The sequence below is a fragment of the Narcine bancroftii genome, chromosome 13 (assembly GCF_036971445.1).
Source record: "Narcine bancroftii isolate sNarBan1 chromosome 13, sNarBan1.hap1, whole genome shotgun sequence".
Classification (NCBI taxonomy): Eukaryota; Metazoa; Chordata; class Chondrichthyes; order Torpediniformes; family Narcinidae; genus Narcine; species Narcine bancroftii.
The window spans coordinates 63,407,229-63,430,326 of record NC_091481.1 but is presented as its reverse complement, the minus strand read 5'-3'; the positions used below and the strand labels follow the sequence as shown (position 1 = coordinate 63,430,326).

Here is a 23,098-nt window from a genome sequence, read left to right as displayed (position 1 = left end):
GGGGATTTTGATAAATAGCTGAACACAAACATACTTTCAGATTTGCTGTATCGTGTAGGAAGGTGGAGAAACGTTAACTTTTATTGAATTTAGCAAGTTTAACCGCATTATGATGCTGGCACAATCATTAGGTCGGCAGCCTGGTTGGCCTAGGGGTTAGCGCAATGCCTTTACAGCACTAACGATGGGGACCGGGGTTCGGGTCCTGCACTGGCTGTAAGGAGTTTGTACATTCTCCCCGCGCCTGCGTGGGTTTCCCCCGGTTTCCTCCCTGCCCTTCGTGGGATTTGAACTCATGACCCGTTGGACTCAGGAGGCAAGGGAGCCGCTGAGGGGGTTCGCTTGACCCGCGTGAATGCGGCCAATATCACAGGTCTAAGATTATGCCAAGTTTAATTGCTGCAAATTAAGTTGGATGTGCACGAAGACTTGAGTTCCTCATTTCTCTCAGCCAAAGCAGTGCTGCCACTGGAAGCAGTGCAGACAAACCCCCTCCTCTCCCTCCGTCACACAAGCCACACTTCAAATTAGAAAAGACTCTTCAGCCTTTAACGCCACCACGGACCGGGAGAGGTCACATTTTGCTCTGCAACCTGCCGCACAATGGGCTGGGAATAAGCTCCTGCCCTAACTGCAGACGGGCCGTGGACAAATTACAACGTGGAACGATCAATTTCTAGCAGCAACTTGGAAGAGTTTGCCGGGATTTTCTTTCTGGGAAAGAGAGCCTCTTAAATGTTGTAGCTCGGATGAGGCCCGAGGGCTCATTCTCTCATCTGGGGTGGTACAGACGAGACGCAGACACAAGTCACATGACATATCCATACTGATCATCAACCATCCATCCGCCATCCAAATACATAATGGCTGATCTGATGATCGGCTCATTGCCACCCACCTGTATTTTCCCCATATCCCTCAATCCCCAACTATGTAAAAATCTATCCAACCTTGTCTTAAATATATTTACTGAGGTCGCCTCCACTGCTTCAATGGACAGCGAATTCCACAGATTCAACCCCCCTCTGGGAAAACCAGGTCCTCCTCATCTAAATCTTAATCTTCTACCCTGCAGTTACTACCTTTTGACAGGCATGGGCAGAGTAGATGTAGAAAGGCCGTTACCCATGGTGGGAGAGTCTAGGACAAGGGGGCACAATTTCAGGATCGAAGGGCATCCATCTGCTTAGAGACGGGGAGAAATTTCTTCAGCCAGAGGGAAGGGTGAATCTGTGGGATTTGTTCCATGGAGGCCAGGACATTGGGTGTATTTAAGGCAGAGATTGATGGGGTCTTGATTAGCCAGGGCATCAAAGGTTACGGGGGGGGGGGGGGGGAAGCCGGGCAGTTGGAAAATGGATCAGCTCACAATTAATTGGTGGGGCAATGGGCTGAATGCCGAATGGCCTATTTCGGCTCCTATATCTTATTTTCACAAATCCCAATTTTTATTCTTCCGTGAGTCTCATCAACTCGATCCTCCCCAAACCCCAAGAAAAGTCAGCCGGGGGGAGGGCGCAGTGCAGCACTGTTGGCCAGGGTCAGAATATATCTATGCAGGCCTACCTTTTAATAGTAAGAATACAGTGCGTGTACATTACCTGATCTCAATTACAAAGCTGATATAGGTGGACCATGCAGCCATTCAAAGCTGCCTAAACCCCACATAGTTACGTCAATACTATTGTGTACAAACTCAGGTTGAGCGGCACCGACTTTTGGATGAATTTTTAAATCCAAGGCTCTGCCTATTTAAAAAAAAATTTGTACATGCGGCACGCTAACAGGCCATTTCAGCCCATGTCGCCCAGTTGGCCTTCAACCCCCGGTAGGTTTCAAATGGTGAGAGGATACCGAAGGGGAAAACCCACTCACACATGGGGAGAACATACAACCTCCTTACAGACAGCGTGGGGGATTCAAACACCGGTCCCTATCGCTGGCGCTGTCAGCGTTGTGCTATTTGCTACGTCAACCGTGCCGCTCCACGCAATAACTAATGTTTTCTCCAATGAACAATGGAGGGACTCGCGATGAAGAGCCCCAATCTGAAATGCTGCACATCAGAGAGACCAGACGCAGACCGGGAGATCGCTTCGCTGAGCACAAATCAATAACAGGGATCTCCAACCGTTTCAGTTTTGCGCTCCACTCCCACGCTGGCAAGTCTGCCAATGGCCTCATGTACGGTCAAACCTAGACCACTCGTAGATTGCGAAGCAAGGTTTGATTTTCCGCCTGGGCACCCTTCAACTGGATGGCATTAACTTCTCCAGTTTCTGTTGCCCTACTTCTCTTCCCCATTCCTTGTCTTCTTTCCTCCAGCTCTCCTTCCCTCTCCATTCATGGAGCCATTTCCCCTCCGCCTGCTTGGTGTGCCCTCCCTTAACCACTTATTACCTCCTGCCTGTGGAGCTGTGCTCTTCCCCTTGCTCCTCCCCCCACCATTTTGTTTGTCCCTTTATGACAGTCTCAAGCCCGAAACATTGGTTCTGTATCTTTATCTTTGCTACAAAAAGGACACTGTTTGACCTGCTGAGTTTCTCCAACGTTGTGTCTTTACTTCAGTCTCTGTCTGCAGACTTTCGTGTTTTACTCCTGAAACATTGACTTCCACTTCTCTTCACAGAGGCCTCTTGACCTGCCGAGTTTCTCCGGCTTCCCGTTGTTCAGCCAAGATTCAAGTATCGCAAAGTCCTGGTATGTTCCGAGCTCTCCTGTGATCATGGCCGAGAATCATCCCTCAGCCAAGCGTCATGAGAGCAGGCGGCTGCTGGAGTAAGCAGGCAGCATGGAAAGCCCTTTCCAAAAGTTGTGGACAGCGCCCGGGACAATCACAGGTAAAGCCCTCCCCGCCATTGCGAACGTCTATGGGGAAGGCTGCCGTCGGAGAGCAGCAGCGATCAGCAAGGACCCACCCCGCCTGGTTCAGGAACAGCTGCTCCCCCTCCACTATCAGACTCCTCAACAACAAACTCAATCAGGGACCCATTTAAGGACTCTCACTTTGTACATTATATATTATTAAATATTTATTTTCTGAATTGCAATTTGTTTAAATGTATTTGTTTACATTTCTCTCTTTTGTATACATATTTCTTTTTGAGTACAGTTTTTTTGCTCTACTGATCAGTAGAAATTATGCCTGCCCCTCAGGTAAAAGAATCTCAGGGCTGTATGTGATGTCACGTACGTACTCTGACAATAAACCTGAACTTTTGACTTCTCCTGCACGTTTCCTCAGTGACCGCATTTCTGAAGAACCGTATTGGCTCTAAGGTAGAATAAAATGGCAAAAGGACACTGCACAATGTCCTTGATTGGCATCAACTGGGGGTTGGATGTATTGTGCCTCCAGGACCCTGCTGGGGCATCCGTCTGTGAACCCCAGTACCCATCCTTTGCTCAAGTCACCAGCCCCGACCAAAGGAAAGTGGCACCAGGCAGTGCGATGTCTGAAATGTGGCAGATGTGCACTACCTGAATAAATTTACATTTTGTTTACAGCACAGTGGAAGCAGGTCCCGGCAATTTCAACTCGTGCTAACCGCTGTATATGTTGAAGAATAGGAGAAAACCAGAGTACCTGGAGAAAACGCATGCAGTCGCGGGGAAAACGTACAAATTCCTTACAGAGAGCACCGGATTCGAACCTGGACCACTCGAAAAGTAATTGTTGCTAACATTGCATTAACAGGGATGCAGTTCCCAAAATATTAGGTGCATGTCCAGTGTTACAATGGCAGACGTATTATGTACAGATGCTTTGGGTCACATTGACAGATCCTGCAGTGTGCATGTTAAATTCGCACTCACACATCACACTGACAGGTCTTGCATTCGGGATGCATACTCCCGGAACCATTTCTCCACAGTAGGTTGTTGATATCAGCCTGGGCTCACATTTGCCAAGGGAAACATTTAAAAGTGCACAAATCCAAATCACCAAAGGTGTTGTCCAAGATTATGCTTGATCAAGAAACTATCACTGTAAATTTTGGGCTCAAATTAGAAGCAGCAAGAACAAAATAGTGACACCACTATGTACACCACACGCACACACCGATATCCACTGACACTGGGTCCAACACGGTGCACACCACACACACACACACACACACACACACACACACAGATATACACTGACACTCTGGGTTCAATACAGTGTACACTACACACACACCCCGATGTCCACTGACACTCTGGGTCCAATATCATGTACACTACACAAAGACACCAATACTCACTGAAACTCTGGGTCCAACACTGGGTACCCTACACTACTCACACACATTCAATATCCAGACACTCTGGGTCCAACACAGTGTACACTACACACACACTTATATTCACTGACATTCAGGGTCCAACATGGAGTACACTACACACACACACTGACATTATGGGCCCAACACAGTGTCACTACACACACGCACCGATATCCACCGACACTCTGGGTCTAATATGGTGTACACTACATACATACTCACCAATATCCACTGACACTCTGGGTCCAACACAGTGTACACTACACACACACACACACACACACTTATATTCACTGACACTCTGGGTCCAACATGGAGTACACTACACACACACACACTGACATTATGGGCCCAACACAGTGTACACTACACACACGCACCGATATCCACCGACACTCTGGGTCTAATATGGTGTACACTACATACATACTCACCAATATCCACTGACACTCTGCGCCCAACACGGTGTACACTACACACACCAATATCCACTGATAATTTGAGTCAAACACTGGGTAAATTAAACAACCACACACCCACATCCACTTACACTCTGGATCGGATCTAACATGGTGTACAATACACACACACACAATGATACTCTGGGTCCACTACAGACACATATATCCACTAACACTCTAGGTCCAACAACAAGTACACCACACACACATGCCAATATTCATAGAAACTCTTATGTTCAACACTGGGTATATTACACACACACGCAGATATCCACTGACAATCTGGGCCCAACACGGTGTACACTACACACACACACACACACACACAGATATCCATGGACACTCTGGGTCCAACACAGTGTACACACACACACCAATATCCAGTGACACTCATGGTCCAACATGGAGTATACTACACACACGGATATCCAGTGACACTTTGGGTCCAACAAGGTATACACTACACAAACACCGTTATCCACTGTCACTTTGGGTCCAACACTGGGTACACTACACACACACACACACAGCACACTGATATCCACTGACACTCTTGGACCAACAAGGCATACAGTACACATACATACTGATATCCATTAACACTCTGGGTCCAACATGCTGTACACTAAACTACACACACACACACAGATATCCACTGACACTCTGGGTTCAACAGTGTACACTACACATCCACACAACTATATTCACTGACACTATGGGGCCAACATGCTGTACACTACACACACACACTCCAATAGCCACATACACTATGGTTCCAACAAAGTGTACACTACACACACCAATATCCACTGACAGTCTAGGTCCAGCACGGGGTACACTACACTACACACACACACCATTATCCACTGACACTCTGAGCCCAACAAGGTGTAAACTACACACACAGTCCAATATCCACTGACACTCTGGGACCAACATGGTGTACACTACACAAACCAATATCCATTGACATTCTGGGTCCAACACGTTGTATACAACACACACACACACACACACACACACACACTGATACCACCGACACTCTGGGTCCAATATCATGTAAACTACATAAACACACCAATACTCACTGAAACTCTGGGTCCAACATGCAGTACCCGACACTACTCACACACACTCTGATATCAACTGACACTATGGTTCCAACACAGTGTACCCCTAGACACACAAAACTATATCCATTGACACTCTGGGTTCACTACACATACACACACCGATATCCACTATCACTCTGGGACAACAACGGTGTACACCACGCACACCTACAATCACTGATACTCTGTGTCCAACACAGTATACACAACAAACACTGATATTCACTGACACTATGGGTCCAACATGCTGTACACAACACGCACACACTCCAATATCCACAGACGCTATGGTTCCAACATGATGCATACTACACGCACACTGATATCCACTGACAGTCAAGGTCCAACACTCGATACATGACAGTACACACACCAATATCCACTGACCCTCTTGCTCCAACATGGTGTACACTACTCACACACACGATATCCACTGAAACTCTGGGTCCAATATCATGTAAACTACACAAACACACCAATACTCACTGAAACTCTGGGTCCAACATGCAGTACCCGACATTACTCACACTCGATATCCACTGACACTCAGAGTCTAACACGGTGTACACTACACACACACACACACACTGATACTCTGTGCCCAACACTGTCTACACTACACACACACACCGATATCCACTGACACTCTGGTCCCAACACAGTGTACACTACATTACACACACAGCGATATCTAATAACACACTGGGTCCAACACAGTGTACACTACACACACCGATACCACTGACACTCTGGGTCCAACATGATGTACACTACTCACACAAACATGGATGTCCACTGACCATCTGGGTCCAACACGGTGTACACACCACACACACAAACACTGATATCCAGTGAAACTATGGGTCCAACATGAGGTACCCTACACTATTCACACACATTTGATATCCACTGACACTCAGGGTCTAACACAGTGTACACTACACACACACATACACATATACACACACACACACACACAAAGCTATCCACTAACACTCTGGGTCCAACTCAGTGTACACTACACACACACCGATATCCACTGAGATTCTGGGTCCAACACGGTGTATACACCACACACACAAACACCGATATCCACTGACACTCAGGGTCTAACACAGTGTACAATACACACACACATGATATCCACTGACACTCTAGATTCAACAAGGTAATTATTTCACTCACACACACCGATACCACTTACACTCTGGGTCCAACACAGTGTACACTACTCACACACAAAAACTGTGAGTCCAACATGCGGTACCCTACATTACACACACACACTCGATATCCACTGACACTCAGGGTACAACATGGTGTAGACCACACACACACACACACACACACAAACACACCCACTGACATTCTGGGTTCAACACAGTGTATACAACACACACACAAATACCAATATCCACTGACACTCAGGTTCTAATACAATGTACAATACACACACACGATATCCACTGACACTCTAGATTCAACACGGTATTTACTTCACTCACACACACCGATACCACTGACACTATGGGTCCAACATTGTGTGCACTACACACACACTCCAATATCCACTGAAACTCTGGGTCCAACATGCGGTACCCTACACTACTCACACACACTCGATATCCACTGACTCTCAGGGTCAAACACAGTGTATATTACACACAGTCACACACACACACACTGATATCCACCGACACTCAGGGTCCAACATGGTGTACACTACACAAATCAATATCCACTGACTCTCTGGGTACAACAGTGTACACTACACACACAGGTATCCACTGACACTCTGGGTCCAACACAGTGTACACTACACACATACACTCAGATATCCATTGACACAATGGTTCCACTACATACACAGATATCCACATTCTGGATCCAAAATGGTGTACACTACACACACAAACACAGATATCCACTGACACTCTGGTCCCACAGTGAACATTGCACACATATATCCACCGACACTCTGCGCCAAACACGGTGTACACTACACACACCGATATCCACTGAAAATTTGGATCAAACACTGGGTAAACTAAACAACCACACACCGACATTCCCTTACACTCTGGATCTAACATGGTGTACACCACACACACCTGTAACCACTAACACTCTGGGTTGAACACAGTGTACACTACACACACACCAATATCCTCTAACATTCTGGGTCCACAACATATACAGATATCCAATGATACTCTGTGCCCAACAATGTGTACACTACACACACACACCGATATTCACCGACAGTCTTGGTCCAGCACGGGGTACACTGGACTACACACACACCGAAATCCACTGACACTCTGAGCCCAACAAGGTGTACACTACACACACAGTCCAATATCCACTGACACTCTGGGTCCAACATGGTGTACAGTACACAAACCGATATCCATTGACATTCTGGGTCCAACATGTGGTATGCAACACACAAACACCTATATACACTGACACTCTAGACTCAACACGGTATTTACTTCACACACACACTGATACCTCTGACACGCTGGGTCCAACATGGTGTACACTACACACACACTCCAATATCCACTGACACTCTGGGACCAACATGATGTACACTGCACTACACACATACAAACTCTATATCCACTGACACTCTAGGTCCAACGTGGTGTACACTACACACACACACACAGAGATATCCACTGAAACTCTGGGTCCTATATCATGTACACTATTCAAACACACCAATACTCACTGAAACTCTGGGTCCAACATTCGGTACCCTACACTACTCACACACACTCGATATCCACTGACCTTCAGGGTCCAACACGGTGTAAACTACACTCACACACACACTGATATCCACTGACACACTGGGCCCAACAAGGTCTATACCACACACACACACAGACACCTCAATATCAACTGACAATCTGGGTCCAACAAGGTGCACACTACACAAACACCGATATCCACTGTCACTTTGGGTCGAACACTGGATACACTACACACACGCACAGATATCCACTGACCCTCTGGTCCACAGTGTACACTACACACACCGGTATCCACTGATAATTTGGGTCAAACACTGGGTAAACTAAACAACCGCACACCGACATCCACTTACACTCTGGATCTAACATGGTGTACACCACATACACACACTCCAATATCCACAGACACTATGGATGCAACACAGTGTACACTACACACACACCAATATCCTTTAACATTCTGGGTCCACAAGATACACAGATATCCAATGATACTCTGTGCCCAACAATGTGTACACTACACACACAGTCCAATATCCACTGACACTCTGGGTCCAACGTGGTGTACTGTACACAAACCGATATCTATTGGCATTCTGGGTCCAACACGTGGTATGCAACACACAAACACTGATATCCACTGACACTCTGGGTCCAACATGGTGTATGCTACACACACCGATATCCACTGACACTCTAGACTCAACAGAGTATTTACTACACACACACACACACCCCAATACCACTGACACGCTGGGTCCAACACGGTGTTTAGTACATGCACACTGATATCCACTGATAGTCTAGGTCCAACACTGGGTACTCAACAGTACAAACACCAATATCCACTGACACTCTTGGTCTAACACAGTGTACACTACACACACACTCCAATATCCATTGACACTCTGGGTTCAACATGATGTACACTATACTACACACCAATACTCACTGAAACTCTGGGTCCAACATACAGTACCCGACACTACTCACACACACTCAATATCCACTGAAACTCAGGGTCCAACATGGTGTACACCACACACACTGATATCCACTGACACTCAGGGCCCAATTTGGTGTACACTACATTACACACACACACACACCGATATCCAATAACACACTGGGTCCAACACAGTGTACACTACACACACACAGATATCCACTAACATTCTGGGTCCAACACGGTGTATACAACACACACACAAAAACTGATATCCACTGACACACTGGGTCCAACATGGTGTATGCTACACACACCGATATCCACTGACACTCTAGATTCAACATGGTATTTACTTCACAAACACACTGATACTACTGACACGCTGGGTCCAACATGGTGTACACTACACACACACTCCAATATCCACTGACACTGTGGGTCCAACACTGTGTACACTACACACACAGTCCAATATCCACTGACACTGTGGGTCCAACACTGTATACACTACACACACACTCCAATATTCACTGACACTGTGGGTCCAACACAGTGTACACTACACACACACTCCAATATTCACTGACACTGTGGGTCCAACACAGTGTACACTACACTACACACACAAACTCGATATCCACTGACACTCAAGTTCCAACACGATGTACACTACACACACAGATATCCACTGACAATCTGGTTACAACAGTGTACATTACAAACACACACACACACACCAATATCCACTGACACTCTTGGTCCAACACACTGTACACTACATACACACACACAATATCCATTGACACTCTGGGTTCAACATGATGTACACTACACTACACACGAATACTCATGGAACCTCTGGGTCCAACATACGGTACCCGACACTACTCACACACACACTCGATATCCACTGACTCTCAGGGTCAAACACAGTGTATATTACACACAGTCACACACACACACACTGATATCCACCGACACTCAGGGTCCAACATGGTGTACACTACACAAATCAATATCCACTGACTCTCTGGGTACAACAGTGTACACTACACACACATCAATATCCACTGACACTCTGGGTACAACACGGTGTACACTAAACACAGACTCAATATCCACTGACACTCTGGGTCCAACTCGGTATACACTACACACACATTCCAAGCTCCACAGACACTATGGTTCCAATAGAGTATACACGCCACACACACACAATGATATCCAATCACACTGTGTGCCCAACACTATCTACACTACACACACACTGATATCCACTGATTGTCTAGGTCCAACACATGGTAAACAACACTACAAACACACAGATATCCACTAACATTCTGGGTCCAACAGTGTATACAACACACACACAAATACTGATATCCACTGACACACTGGGTCCAACATGGTGTATGCTACACACACCGATATCCACTGACGCTCTAGATTCAACATGGTATTTACTTCATACACACACACTGATACCACTGACATGCTGGATCCAACATGGTGTACACTACACACACACTCCAATATCCACTGACACTGTGGATCCAACACTGTGTACACTACACACACACTCCAATATCCACCGACACTGTGGGTCCGACATGATGTACTCTCTTTGGCTTGGCTTCGCGGATGAAGATTTATGGAGGGGGTAAATGTCCACGTCAGCTGCAGGCTCGATTGTGGCTGACAAGTCCGATGCGGGACAGGCAGACACGGTTGCAGGGGAAAATTGGTTGGTTGGGGTTGGGTTTTTCCTCCTTTGTCTTTTGTCAGTGAGGTGGGCTCTGCGGTCTTCTTTAAAGGAGGTTGCTGCCCGCCGAACTGTGAGGCGCCAAGATGCACGGTTTGAGGCGATATCAGCCCACTGGCGGTGGTCAAAGTGGCAGGCATCAAGAGATTTCTTTAGGCAGTCCTTGTACTTCTTCTTTGGTGCACCTCTGTCACGGTGGCCAGTGGAGAGCTCGCCATATAACACGATCTTGGGAAGGAGATGGTCCTCCATTCTGGAGACATGACCCACCCAGCGCAGCTGGATCTTCAGCAGCGTGGACTCTATGCTGTCAGCCTCTGGCATCTCGGGTACTTCGATGTTAGGGATGAAGGTGCTCCAATGAATGTTGAGGATGGAGCGAAGACAATTCAGGTGGAAGCGTTCTAGGAGCCGTAGGTGATGCCAGTAGAGGACCCATGATTTGGAGCCAAACAGGAGTGTGGATAATGACAACGGCTCTGTATACGCTTATCTTTGTGAGGTTTTTCAGTTGGTTTTTTTTCCCAGACTCTTTTGTGTAGTCTTCCAAAGGCGCTATTTGCCTTGGCGAGTCTGTTGTCTATCTCGTTGTCGATCCTTGCATCTGATGAAATGGTGCAGCCGAGATAGGTAAACTGGTTGACCGTTTTGAGTTTTGTGTGCCCGATGGAGATGTGAGGGGGCTGGTAGTCATGGTGGGGAGCTGGCTGATGGAGGACCTCCGTTTTCTTCAGGCTGACTTCCAGGCACTCTACACTACACACAAACTCAATATTCACTGACACTCAGGTTCCAACATGGTGTACACTACACACAGATATCCACTGACACTCTGGTTACTACACAGTGTACATTACAAACACATACACACACACACACACAGATATCCACTGACACTCTTGGTCCAACACAGTGTACACTACACACACACACACACTGATATCCACTGACACTCTGGGTCCAACATGATGTACACTACACATACAAACACCGATATCCACTGACACTCTGGGTCCAACATGGTGTAAACTACACACACACACACACACACACACACACACACACGATATCCACTGAAACTCTGGATCCAATATCATGTACACTACACAAACACACCAATACTCACTGAAACTCTGGGTCCAATATGTGGCACACACACACACACACACACACACACTCGATATCCACTGACACACAGGGTCCAAAACAGTGTAAACTACACACACTGATATCCATTGATACTCTGTGTCTATCACAGTGTATACAACACACACACACCAATTATCAATTGACACTCTGGATTCAACACAGTATTCACTAAACACACACACCAATATCCACTGACAATCTGGGCCCAGCATGATGTACACTTCGCAACGCACACCGATAGCCACTGACACGCTGGATCCAACATGATGTACACTACACAAACACACATGCATGCATCTCTATCCACTAATACTCTGGGTCCAACATGGTGTACAATACACACACGCATATCCACTGACACTTTGGGTCCACCATATAGTACACCGCACACACTTACGCACATACCTATATCCACTGACACACTGGGTCCAACACAGTGTACACCACACACACAAACACTGATATACACTGAAACTGTGGGTCCAACATGTAGTACCCTACACTACTCACACACACTCGATACCCATGGACACTCAGGGTCCAACAAGGTGTACACTACACACACATACACGATATCCACTGACACTCTAGTTCCAACACAGTGTACACTATACACACACACAACGATATTCAATGATACTGTGTGCCAACACTGTCTACGCTACACACACACTGATAGCCACTGATCCTCTGGGTCCAACACGGACTACACAACAAACACTGATATCCACTATCACTTTGGGTCCAATACTGGGTGCACTACACACACAGATAGATATCGACTGACACTCTGGTCCCAACACAGTGTAAATTACACACACCGATATCTACTGACACTCTATAACAAAACAGTGTACACTACATACACACACCGATATCCACTAACACTCTGGTTCAAACATCTTGTGCACTACACGCACTAAAACCGATATCCACTGACAATCAGGTCCAAAATGGTGTACACTTCACACACACACACAAACACTCGATATCCACTGACACACAGGGTCCAACACTGTGTACACTACACACATACTCCAATATGCACAGACACTATGGTTCCAACATGGTGTACACTACACATACAGAGATATGAACTGACATTCTGGGCCCAACACTGTGTACACTACATGCACACCTATATCCACTGACACTCTTGGTCCAACACTGCGTACACTACACACACACACAGATATCCACTGACACTCTGGTCCCAACACGGTGTACACTACACACACAAAAACATATCCACTGACACTCTGGGTCCCACACGGTGTACACTACACACACACACAAACCGATATCCACTGACAGTCTGGGTCCCACACGGTGTACACTACACACAAAAACATATCCACTGACACTCTGGGTCCAACACCGTGTATACAACACACACACGAACACTGATATCCACTGACACTCTGGGTCCAACGCGGTGTACACTACACACACACACACCGATATCTACTGACACTCTGGGTCTAACATGATATACACTAAACTACACACACACACACAGAGAGATATCCACTGACATTCTGGGTCCAACACATTGTACACAACAAACACACACACACACACCTATTTCCCACTAAGACTCTGGACCCAACATGGTGAACATTATACACACACACACACACACACCCTGATATCCACTGACACACTGGGTCCAATACGGTCTACACTACACACTCACACACCGAGATCCACTGACACTCTGGGTCCTACAGACACACACACGCGATGCCACAGTCCAAGTTGAACTGGATAGAAGCTCATGTCCAGTGTCGGAGCGGATCCACTGCGGAGTCCCCTCCCACACCGCTCTCTTTCTGGGTAGAAGCACGTCCCTCCCCCCCCTCCCCCCCGACCCGAGCGACCAGGCACTGGGTTGATGGAAGGAGAAGCGCGATGTCGGGGCCATGGCTCAGAGAGGCGATGCCGGGACTGGGTGGACCTGCGGCATCCGGATGAAGTCAGGTCTCCGCTGTCCGGCTCCCCCCCCCTCCCCCTCCCCCCGAGACCCCCTCGGGCCACCGGCTGCGCCCGAGAGCCCACCTTCCGCAGTCAAGTTCCCAATCAATGGCCCGTCCAGTCCCGCGGGCGGGCCGGTGCGGGGGGGGGGGGGGGGGTTGGGGTCTGCAGCGTTGCAAGCCCCCAACCTGCCGGGACCTCTCCCACTCGACGGCGCCCGACCCTTCCTCCACCACCTGCAGCGCCGGCCGTTCTCGGGGCTTTGACGCTCGAACAATCAGCGGCCCCCGAGGGGAGAACGGCCTCGGGCATTTTCTCACCGACCTCTTCTCGCTGTTAACAGAAAATAAATCGGGTTCTTCCCCGCTCCCTTTTCGTTCAAAACGATCAAGAAAACATCGCAACTAAAAACATTGCAACTTTAAACGTTGCAGCTTAAAACATTGCAACTTAAAACACTGCAACTACAAACGTTGCAACTTAAAACGTTGCAACTTAAAACATTGCAACTTAAAACATTGCAACTTAAAACATTGCAACTTAAAACATTGCAACTTAAAACATTGCAACTTAAAACATTGCAACTACAAACACTGCAACTTAAAACACTGCAACTTAAAACACTGCAACTACAAACATTGCAACTTAAAACGTTGCAACTTAAAACAGGTTTAAAAATTTGCAACTTAAATAATACATTCTGCAACTTAAAAAATATTTTAAAAATGTGCAACTTAAAGTCACCCAAAAAAAGGGGGGGAAAAAAAAAGAAAAAACATCAGACCGAGCCCCTTTCAAGTTGTAATTAAAATCGCGCCCGGTTTAAAGCCCCCACCCCCCTCCTTTTATGGCACAGAACCTCTGCAGGACTCACCCGTGTGACAGAGGCTCAGCATTTGATACATACATTTTTTTTTAAAGACAAGCTGCAAAAGATTGACATTGGCTCCATTTTTCCAATCGATTCTTGGAAATAATGCAGAGCCTCGTAAAAATTCATTAATTGGGACCCCCCCCCCCCCCCCTCCCTCCTCCTCCTCCTCCTCCTCCGGCAACAATTCATCAGCCCGTTCGGAGTGGGGGGGGGGGCAGTAAATACATCCCCAATGTTGCAACAATGTTGCAACAATGAAACACAGCGTTTGATGGTGTTTCTCTCCCCCTCCCCGGTTCCGCCACTGATCAAACGGGGGGGAGGGGGGGGCAACGCTTTGCATTGAAACCTCATCAGATGCAGAACGTCAAATCATCGCTGGTTAATAATAATAAAAAGAGGATTGCAAACCTGTCTGCCCTTTTCCCAGAGTCTTCTCCAGGCGGTACGGTCCAACGTATTGTGCACAACCTGCCTCTTTCGTGGATGTTGACATTGTCTCGATTTAAGCTCCTTTCCCCCCCCCCCCCTCCCCCTCCCCTCCCCTCTTTTGCGGGTGCCTTTTGGATTTAATTTTCGATTTGAGATTAAAAAAAAATCACCCCCCCCTCCCCCTATATATATATATATTTGGAGCTACCTCTCAACCCTCCTCCTCCTCCCACCACCCCCCCCCCACCTCCCCGAGACCCGTGGGTTGGTAAGACTAGAGATGGAGGGTATCCCTATGCCCCTGGTACCAGCATCCTCTCTCGCTTCTGCGAATCCAGCCTCAGCTCATTATGCAACCTGCTCTCTCTCTCTCTCTCTCTCTCTCTCCTCTCTCTCTTTAAACCTCCATCCGGGAACCCTCATTGATACCCAATTCTCCTTTTAACTCCTTGGCTTCCAGCAAGGTTTAAAGCACCCCTCCCCTCCCCTCTGCAGGACTCAGAGGCAATCCTCAACACTGATGCATTTAAAAAAAAATAAAAACAGGACAAAAGAGAAGGCTCAAATCTAGATTGGCTCCATTTTTCCAATCGAATGATGCTATCCAAGCGCACATTTTGTCCAGCTTCAGATCATGGTTGGGAGTGGGGCTGGGAGAAGAAAGGTTTGCGAGCTGCAACCCGCCCCCCCCCACCTTCATTAAATGTGATTTTTGTTTAAATTGCTGAACTGGTTCGTGACCAGGACTTCGAGGATGAGAGAGGTGTCGGTGCGAGAAGACTCGCACCGCCAGGTTCAGGAACGGCTCCACCGTCAAAGACAACCCCAGTCGGGGAGCTGCAAGACCTGCTGACGACCTCCAGCATTTCCCCGTCTTTACTCACTTAAGGACTCTTCCTTTGCACGTTGATCATTGTTGAATATTTATTTTCGGTATTGTGGGGCCTTCTTGTTTACATTTCTCTCTTTTGTATACCTTTCTTTCCTTGAGTACAGTTTCCGTTACTCTACCGAGAAGTAGAAACTCTGCCTGGCCCGCAGGGCAAAGGATCTCAGGGCTGCATGTGACATGAGGAATGTCCTCTGCCAATAAATTGGAACTTTTTTCTCCCACTTACCCTCTGGATTGGATTGGCTTGGAGTTGGCTCACTTAGGTCTGTGTGGGCTGAAGGGCCTGCACTGTTCTGTTTTGACGCACAGTGCAGTGGGTGGAGCAGCTCCAATGACCTGGGCTCGATCCTGGCTGCTGCTTCTGTGGAAATGGAAGCCGGCCCCTTCAGCCCAGAGTCCGTGCAACTATCCACCTGTTTACTCAATTCTTAGGTGATTTCATTTGCCTATAATGGTGGCTTCACCGTTGAGCAGAACAGGCTGTCCCTTCTTCTATCCTTCTCTCCACCACAGCCGCTGAGTCTTCAGTCCAACCAGTTCTCCTTTCCATTGATCCGCAACATTACAGTGGTCCAAGCCCCATTTCTCAGCCCTTCTTTTCCCCGAGTAAAACAGAGATGAGGAAAGCCGCCTTTAGTCAGAGGGTCGCAGATTTGTTGAACCCGTTGCTGCTTCCTGCTGTCGAGCCCATATCACTGGGAGGGTTTGAGCAGGAGATCGATAAGTATCTAAATGGTCAGGGCATCAGGGGATACAGGAATAAGGCTGGCAATTGGAACCAGGTGTGAGTATAGTTCAGCTCAGGGTAGAGGCTCGATGGACCAAGTCGCCGACTTTTCTAATCATCATTATTTTCACAACATTTATTTCAAAATGGTGCTTGGTCTTTGCACGTCATTAACTCTGGATGTGGAAGAACAGAAGGACCTTGGGATCCAAATCCAAATATCTCTCAGGCTGATTAGTACGCTGGCCTTCATTAGTGGTGGGATGGAGTACAAGAGTCTGGAGGTCTCTGGTTTCATCCACACTTGTAATATTGTGTTCTGTACTCGTCAACTCGTTACAGGAAGGATGTGGAAGCTATGGAGAGGGTGCAGAGGAGACTCACCAGGATGTTGCCTGGATTGGAGAATGGTCCTTGTGAGGCAAGGTGAGTAGAGCTGGGGCTTTTCTCTATGGAGCGACAAAGGAAGAGAGGTGACTTAACAGAGGTTATGAGAGTCATCGATAAAGTGGACGGTTCGTGTCAGGCCAGGAGTAGCAAATACCAGGGGACATCTGTACAAAGTGAGGGGAGGAAAATTGAGAGGAGATGTCAGGAGTTAGGTTTTTTCCACCCCCCCACCCCCCCCCCCCCCCCCACCAACAAGAGTTGTGGGCGGTGGAGGAGTCTGGTACTACAGGGACATTTAAAAGACTCAGACATGGACAGGGATGCAAGAAAAATCGAGGGTTATTGGTGTGAGGTTGGTAAGGTTTTTAATAGGTCAGCACAAAATCATGGGCTGAAGGGCCTGTACTAATGTTCTATATCAATCCCCTTCACATTCTCTTGAACCCTCTCCGCTGCGAGGGGAGATGACCCCTTCTTCTAGATAGTCTACTTCCAATTTAGAGGACTGTATTTGATGTCCACGTTCTGTATGGCATAACCCAAGCACAGGTGGGATGAGCACTTGGCAGTGCACTTGCAGTCTGCAAGGATTTTTTTTTTTTTTAATTTTTTATTTTTCACACCATAAACTACATTAACCATGATACATACTTTTTTCTTTTCAAATATATACAGTGCCATTTTCTCCCCCCCCTCCCTCCTCCCATCCCACCCTCCCTACCTCCCCCCTCCCGTCCATTTAAAGTACAAAATCTAGGATACATTAAACCAGTCAAACAATGTTGTCATTCAATAAAAATAAACAAGAAATTCCACTGAGTCAATTCTTTTCATTTCCTTCTCCTTTCGTTAATTTAGGTAGTGAATGTCCCCGGTAGGTTTTCGCTATTGTGTTTCATGTAAGGCTCCCATATTTGTTCAAATATTTCAATATTATTTCTTAAACTATATGTTATTTTTTCTTTTGGAATACATTTATTCATTTCTATATACCATTGTTGTATTTTCAAATTATCTTCCAATTTCCAGGTTGACATAATACATTTTTTTGCTACGGCTAGAGCTATCTTAACAAATCTTTTTTGTGCATCCTCCAAATCAATTCCAAATTCTTTGTTTTTTATGTTACTTAGGAGAAAGGTCTCTGGATTCTTTGGTATATTGTTTTCTGTAATTTTATTTAATATTTGGTTTAGATCTTCCCAAAATCTTTCTACTTTCTCACATGTGCAAATTGCATGAATTGTTGTTCCCATTTCTTTTTTACATCGAAAACATCTATCAGATACTGTTGGGTCCCATTTATTTAACTTTTGAGGTGTAATGTATAGCCTGTGTATCCAGTTATATTGTATCATACGTAACCTCGTATTTATTGTATTTCTCATCGTTCCAGAACATAACTTCTCCCATGTTTCCTTTTTTATCTTTATATTTAAATCTTGTTCTCATTTTTGTTTAGTTTTACCCTTTGTTTCCTCATTCTCCTTTTCTTGCAGTTTAATATACATATTTGTTATAAATCTTTTGATTATCATTGTATCTGTAATCACATATTCAAAGTTACTTCCCTCCGGTAAACTCAGACTGCTTCCTAATTTGTCCTTCAAGTAGGATCTCAATTGGTAATATGCCAGCGCTGTATCTTGAGTTATATTGTATTTATCTTTCATTTGTTCAAAGGATAATAATCTATTTCCTGAAAAACAATTTTCTATTCTTTTGATCCCTTTTTTCTCCCATTCTCTAAAGGAAAGGTTATCTATTGTAAAAGGGATTAGCTGATTTTGCGTCAGTATTAGTTTTGGTAATTGATAATTTGTTTTATTTCTTTCTACATGAATCTTCTTCCAAATATTGAGTAGATGATGTAATACTGGAGAACTTCTATATTGTACCAATTTTTCATCCCATTTATATAATATGTGTTCAGGTATCTTTTCCCCTATTTTATCTAGTTCTAATCTAGTCCAATCTGGCTTTTCTCTTGTTTGATAAAAATCTGATAGGTATCTTAATTGTACGGCTCTATAATAATTTTTAAAGTTTGGCAGTTGTAAGCCTCCTTGTTTATACCATTCTGTTAATTTATCTAGTGCTATCCTCGGTTTCCCCCCTTTCCATGAAAATTTCCTTATTATTTTCTTTAACTCCTTGAAGAATTTCTCTGTCAGGTGTATTGGCAATGCCTGAAATAGGTATAATATCCTTGGAAAAATGTTCATTTTAATACAGTTTATCCTTCCTATTAGTGTTAGTGGTAAATTTTTCCAATGCTCTAAATCGTCCTGTAATTTTTTCATTAGTGGATAATAATTGAGTTTATATAGTTGGCCGAGGTTTTTATTTATTTGTATACCTAGGTATCTTATTGCTTGCATTTGCCATCTGAATGGTGATTCCTTCTTAAATTTTGAGAAATCCGCATTATTCATAGGCATTGCTTCACTTTTATTTTCGTTAATCTTGTAACCCGACACTTCTCCATATTCCTTCAATTTCTTATATAATTCTTTTATTGATAGTTCTGGTTCTGTTAAGTATACTATAACATCATCCGCAAATAAACTGATTTTATATTCCTTGTCTTTTATTTTTATCCCTTTTATATTATTTTCTGTTCTTATCAATTCTGCTAGTGGTTCTATAGCTAACGCGAACAATAAAGGTGATAGTGGGCATCCCTGCCGTGTTGACCTGCTTAAGTTAAATTGCTTTGATACATATCCATTTACTGTCACTTTCGCCAATGGTCCCTTATATAATGCTTTAATCCAATTAATATACTTCTCTGGTAAACTGAATTTTTGCAATACTTTGAATAAATAATTCCATTCTACTCTGTCAAAGGCCTTCTCTGCGTCCAAAGCAACTGCTACTGTTGGCGCTTTACTCCCTTCTACTGCATGAATTAAGTTAATAAATTTACAAATATTGTCTGTTGTGCGTATTTTTTAAATAAATCCAGTTTGGTCTAGATTTACCATTTTCGGTACATACTCTGCTAATCTGTTTGCTAATAGTTTAGCTATTATCTTATAATCTGTGTTAAGTAAAGATATTGGTCTATATGACGCTGGTGCGAGTGGATCGTTCCCTTGCTTTAGTATTACTGTAATTATTGCCGTTTTACATGAATCTGGTAAGCTTTGTGTTTTATCATTCTGGTTGATTACTTCCAGGAGGGGAGGAATTAATAAATCTTTAAATGTTTTATAGAATTCTAATGGGAATCCATCCTCTCCTGGTGTTTTATTATTTGGTAATTTTTTTATTATCTCTTGTATTTCTACTATTCAAAATGGTTCTGTTAATTTATTTTGTTCCTCTATTTGTAGTTTTGGTAGTTCAATTTTAGTTAGAAATTCATCTATTTTCCCTTCTTTCCCTTCGTTTTCAGTTTGGTATAATTGTTCATAGAATTCTCTAAAGTTTTCCTTGATCTCCTTTGGATTATATGTGATTTGTTTGTCTTTTTTTCTTGATGCCAATACCATTTTTTTAGCTTGTTCTGTCTTAAGCTGCCATGCTAGAATTTTGTGCGTTTTTTCACCTAGTTCATAATACTTCTGTTTTGTCTTCATTATGTTCTTCTCCAACTTATATGTTTGTAGTGTTTCATATTTTATTTTTTTATCCGCCAATTCTCTTCTTTTAGTTGTATCTTCCTTCATTGCTAATTCTTTTTCTATATTTACTATTTCCCTTTCCAACTGCTCTGTTTCCTGATTGTAGTCCTTCTTCATCTTGGTTACATAACTTATTATTTGCCGTCTGATGAACGCTTTCATTGCGTCCCATAGTATAAACTTATCTTTCACTGATTCCGTATTTATTTCAAAGTACATTTTAATTTGTCTTTTAATGAATTCTCTAAAATCCTGCCTTTTAAGTAGCATGGAGTTTAATCTTCATCTATACATTCTTGGAGGGATGTCCTCTAACTTTATTGTCAATATTAAGGGTGAATGGTCCGATAATATTCTAGCTTTATATTCTGTTTTTCTTACTCTATCTTGCATACGAGCTGATAACAAAAATAGGTCTATTCTTGAGTATGTTTTATGTCTAGCCGAGTAATATGAATATTCCTTTTCCTTTGGGTGTTGTTTCCTCCATTGCAGTCTGCAAGGATGACCTGGAGTTTCTAATCATGGTTTGTTTGTTTTTTAAAAAAAAAACTTCACTCCCTCTCAGAGCTCTCTGGTCTTTTTTTGCACTTTTTCAAGCAAGCTTAACGATGACCACCTCACCATCTGACTGGACATGTTACTGTCCACGCACGTTCAGATCACCAGTTTGTGTCAGAACAGGTCAGCACTACAGTAATTTGGATGGATCAGATGGGATTCGGGAGTTGAGGCCTGGTGGGGTGGTCGAAGGGGCAGGATTGGTCATTGGCCTCTCATAGTCAGGGGGTTGTTAGCTTGGGGCCTCACTTGTTCCTCCCTCCACAGACGCTGCCTGTTCTTCATCTGTTAAGTCCAGGTTCATTTCTCTCCACAGTCCTCCCTCTACCTACACCCCCTCCAGAAAGATTAGCAGTCATTCCCCAGCCCGCACCACCCACAGCCAGAACCTATTGTGTCCTCCAGTTCCTCTTGACCAAATTTAACCCTGTTTTCTAAATATTCATGGTTTTAATGAAAAGTCTCCAACCTGAAACATAACCAGTTTCGCTCCCCAAGGATCCCACCTGACTAGTCAAAGGTTTCATGACTTTCTTTAGGGAGGATGTAGAGAGGTTGCAAACAATTAAGATGAATGAAGGAAAGAGGAGAAGAAAATGGTGAACGAGATGGTTCAAAAATGTTGGAGTGTAGAAGGATGAGAGGAGACCTTGATAGAGGTCTACAAGATTATGAGGTGTAGATAGGGTGGACGGCCTGCTCCTGTTTCCTAGGGCAGGATCAACAAACACCAGAGGACATCTATGCAAAGTGAAGTTCAGGGGGAGACGTCAGGGGTACGTTTTGTTTAATTAACAGAAGCCCCTTTCACACTTGCATCCCAGTAAATTGGCCGTTCAGTGACCCGGGGTAGGAATGGGAGTTTGGCCTTTCACACTTGACCATCCTAACCGGGAAACTGAACACTCTCGCGCATGCAAGGGTCTATCCCCGGCGTTGATCTGTTCTACCTTTAATCGGAAGTGCCTGCAATGCAATTGCCCATTCCACATTTGCCTGATCTCAACGCCGGCCTCTGCAGATGCTGGGGATTGTACTGGGGTCAAGACCGGCAATTTCTGGCATGAGATGACATCACCGTCGAGCAGGTTTTGCTTTCACACTTGCCATTTCAAAGGCCGATTGGCATTTGATTCCCGGGACCACTGGCAAGTGT

At 45.0% G+C, this 23,098-nt stretch overlaps 1 protein-coding gene across 1 annotated transcript in view; it reads right to left on the bottom strand.

Moving 5' to 3' along the window:
• The window catches only part of LOC138749038 (serine/threonine-protein kinase BRSK2-like), a 107,424-nt gene extending 91,617 nt beyond the window's left edge, over positions 1–15,807 (bottom strand). The window contains exon 1 of the mRNA XM_069910068.1: positions 15,723–15,807. Coding sequence (XP_069766169.1) covers positions 15,723–15,807 — 85 coding nt within the window. The remainder of the gene's footprint in view (positions 1–15,722) is intronic.
• Between the last annotated feature and the right edge of the window lie 7,291 nt (positions 15,808–23,098).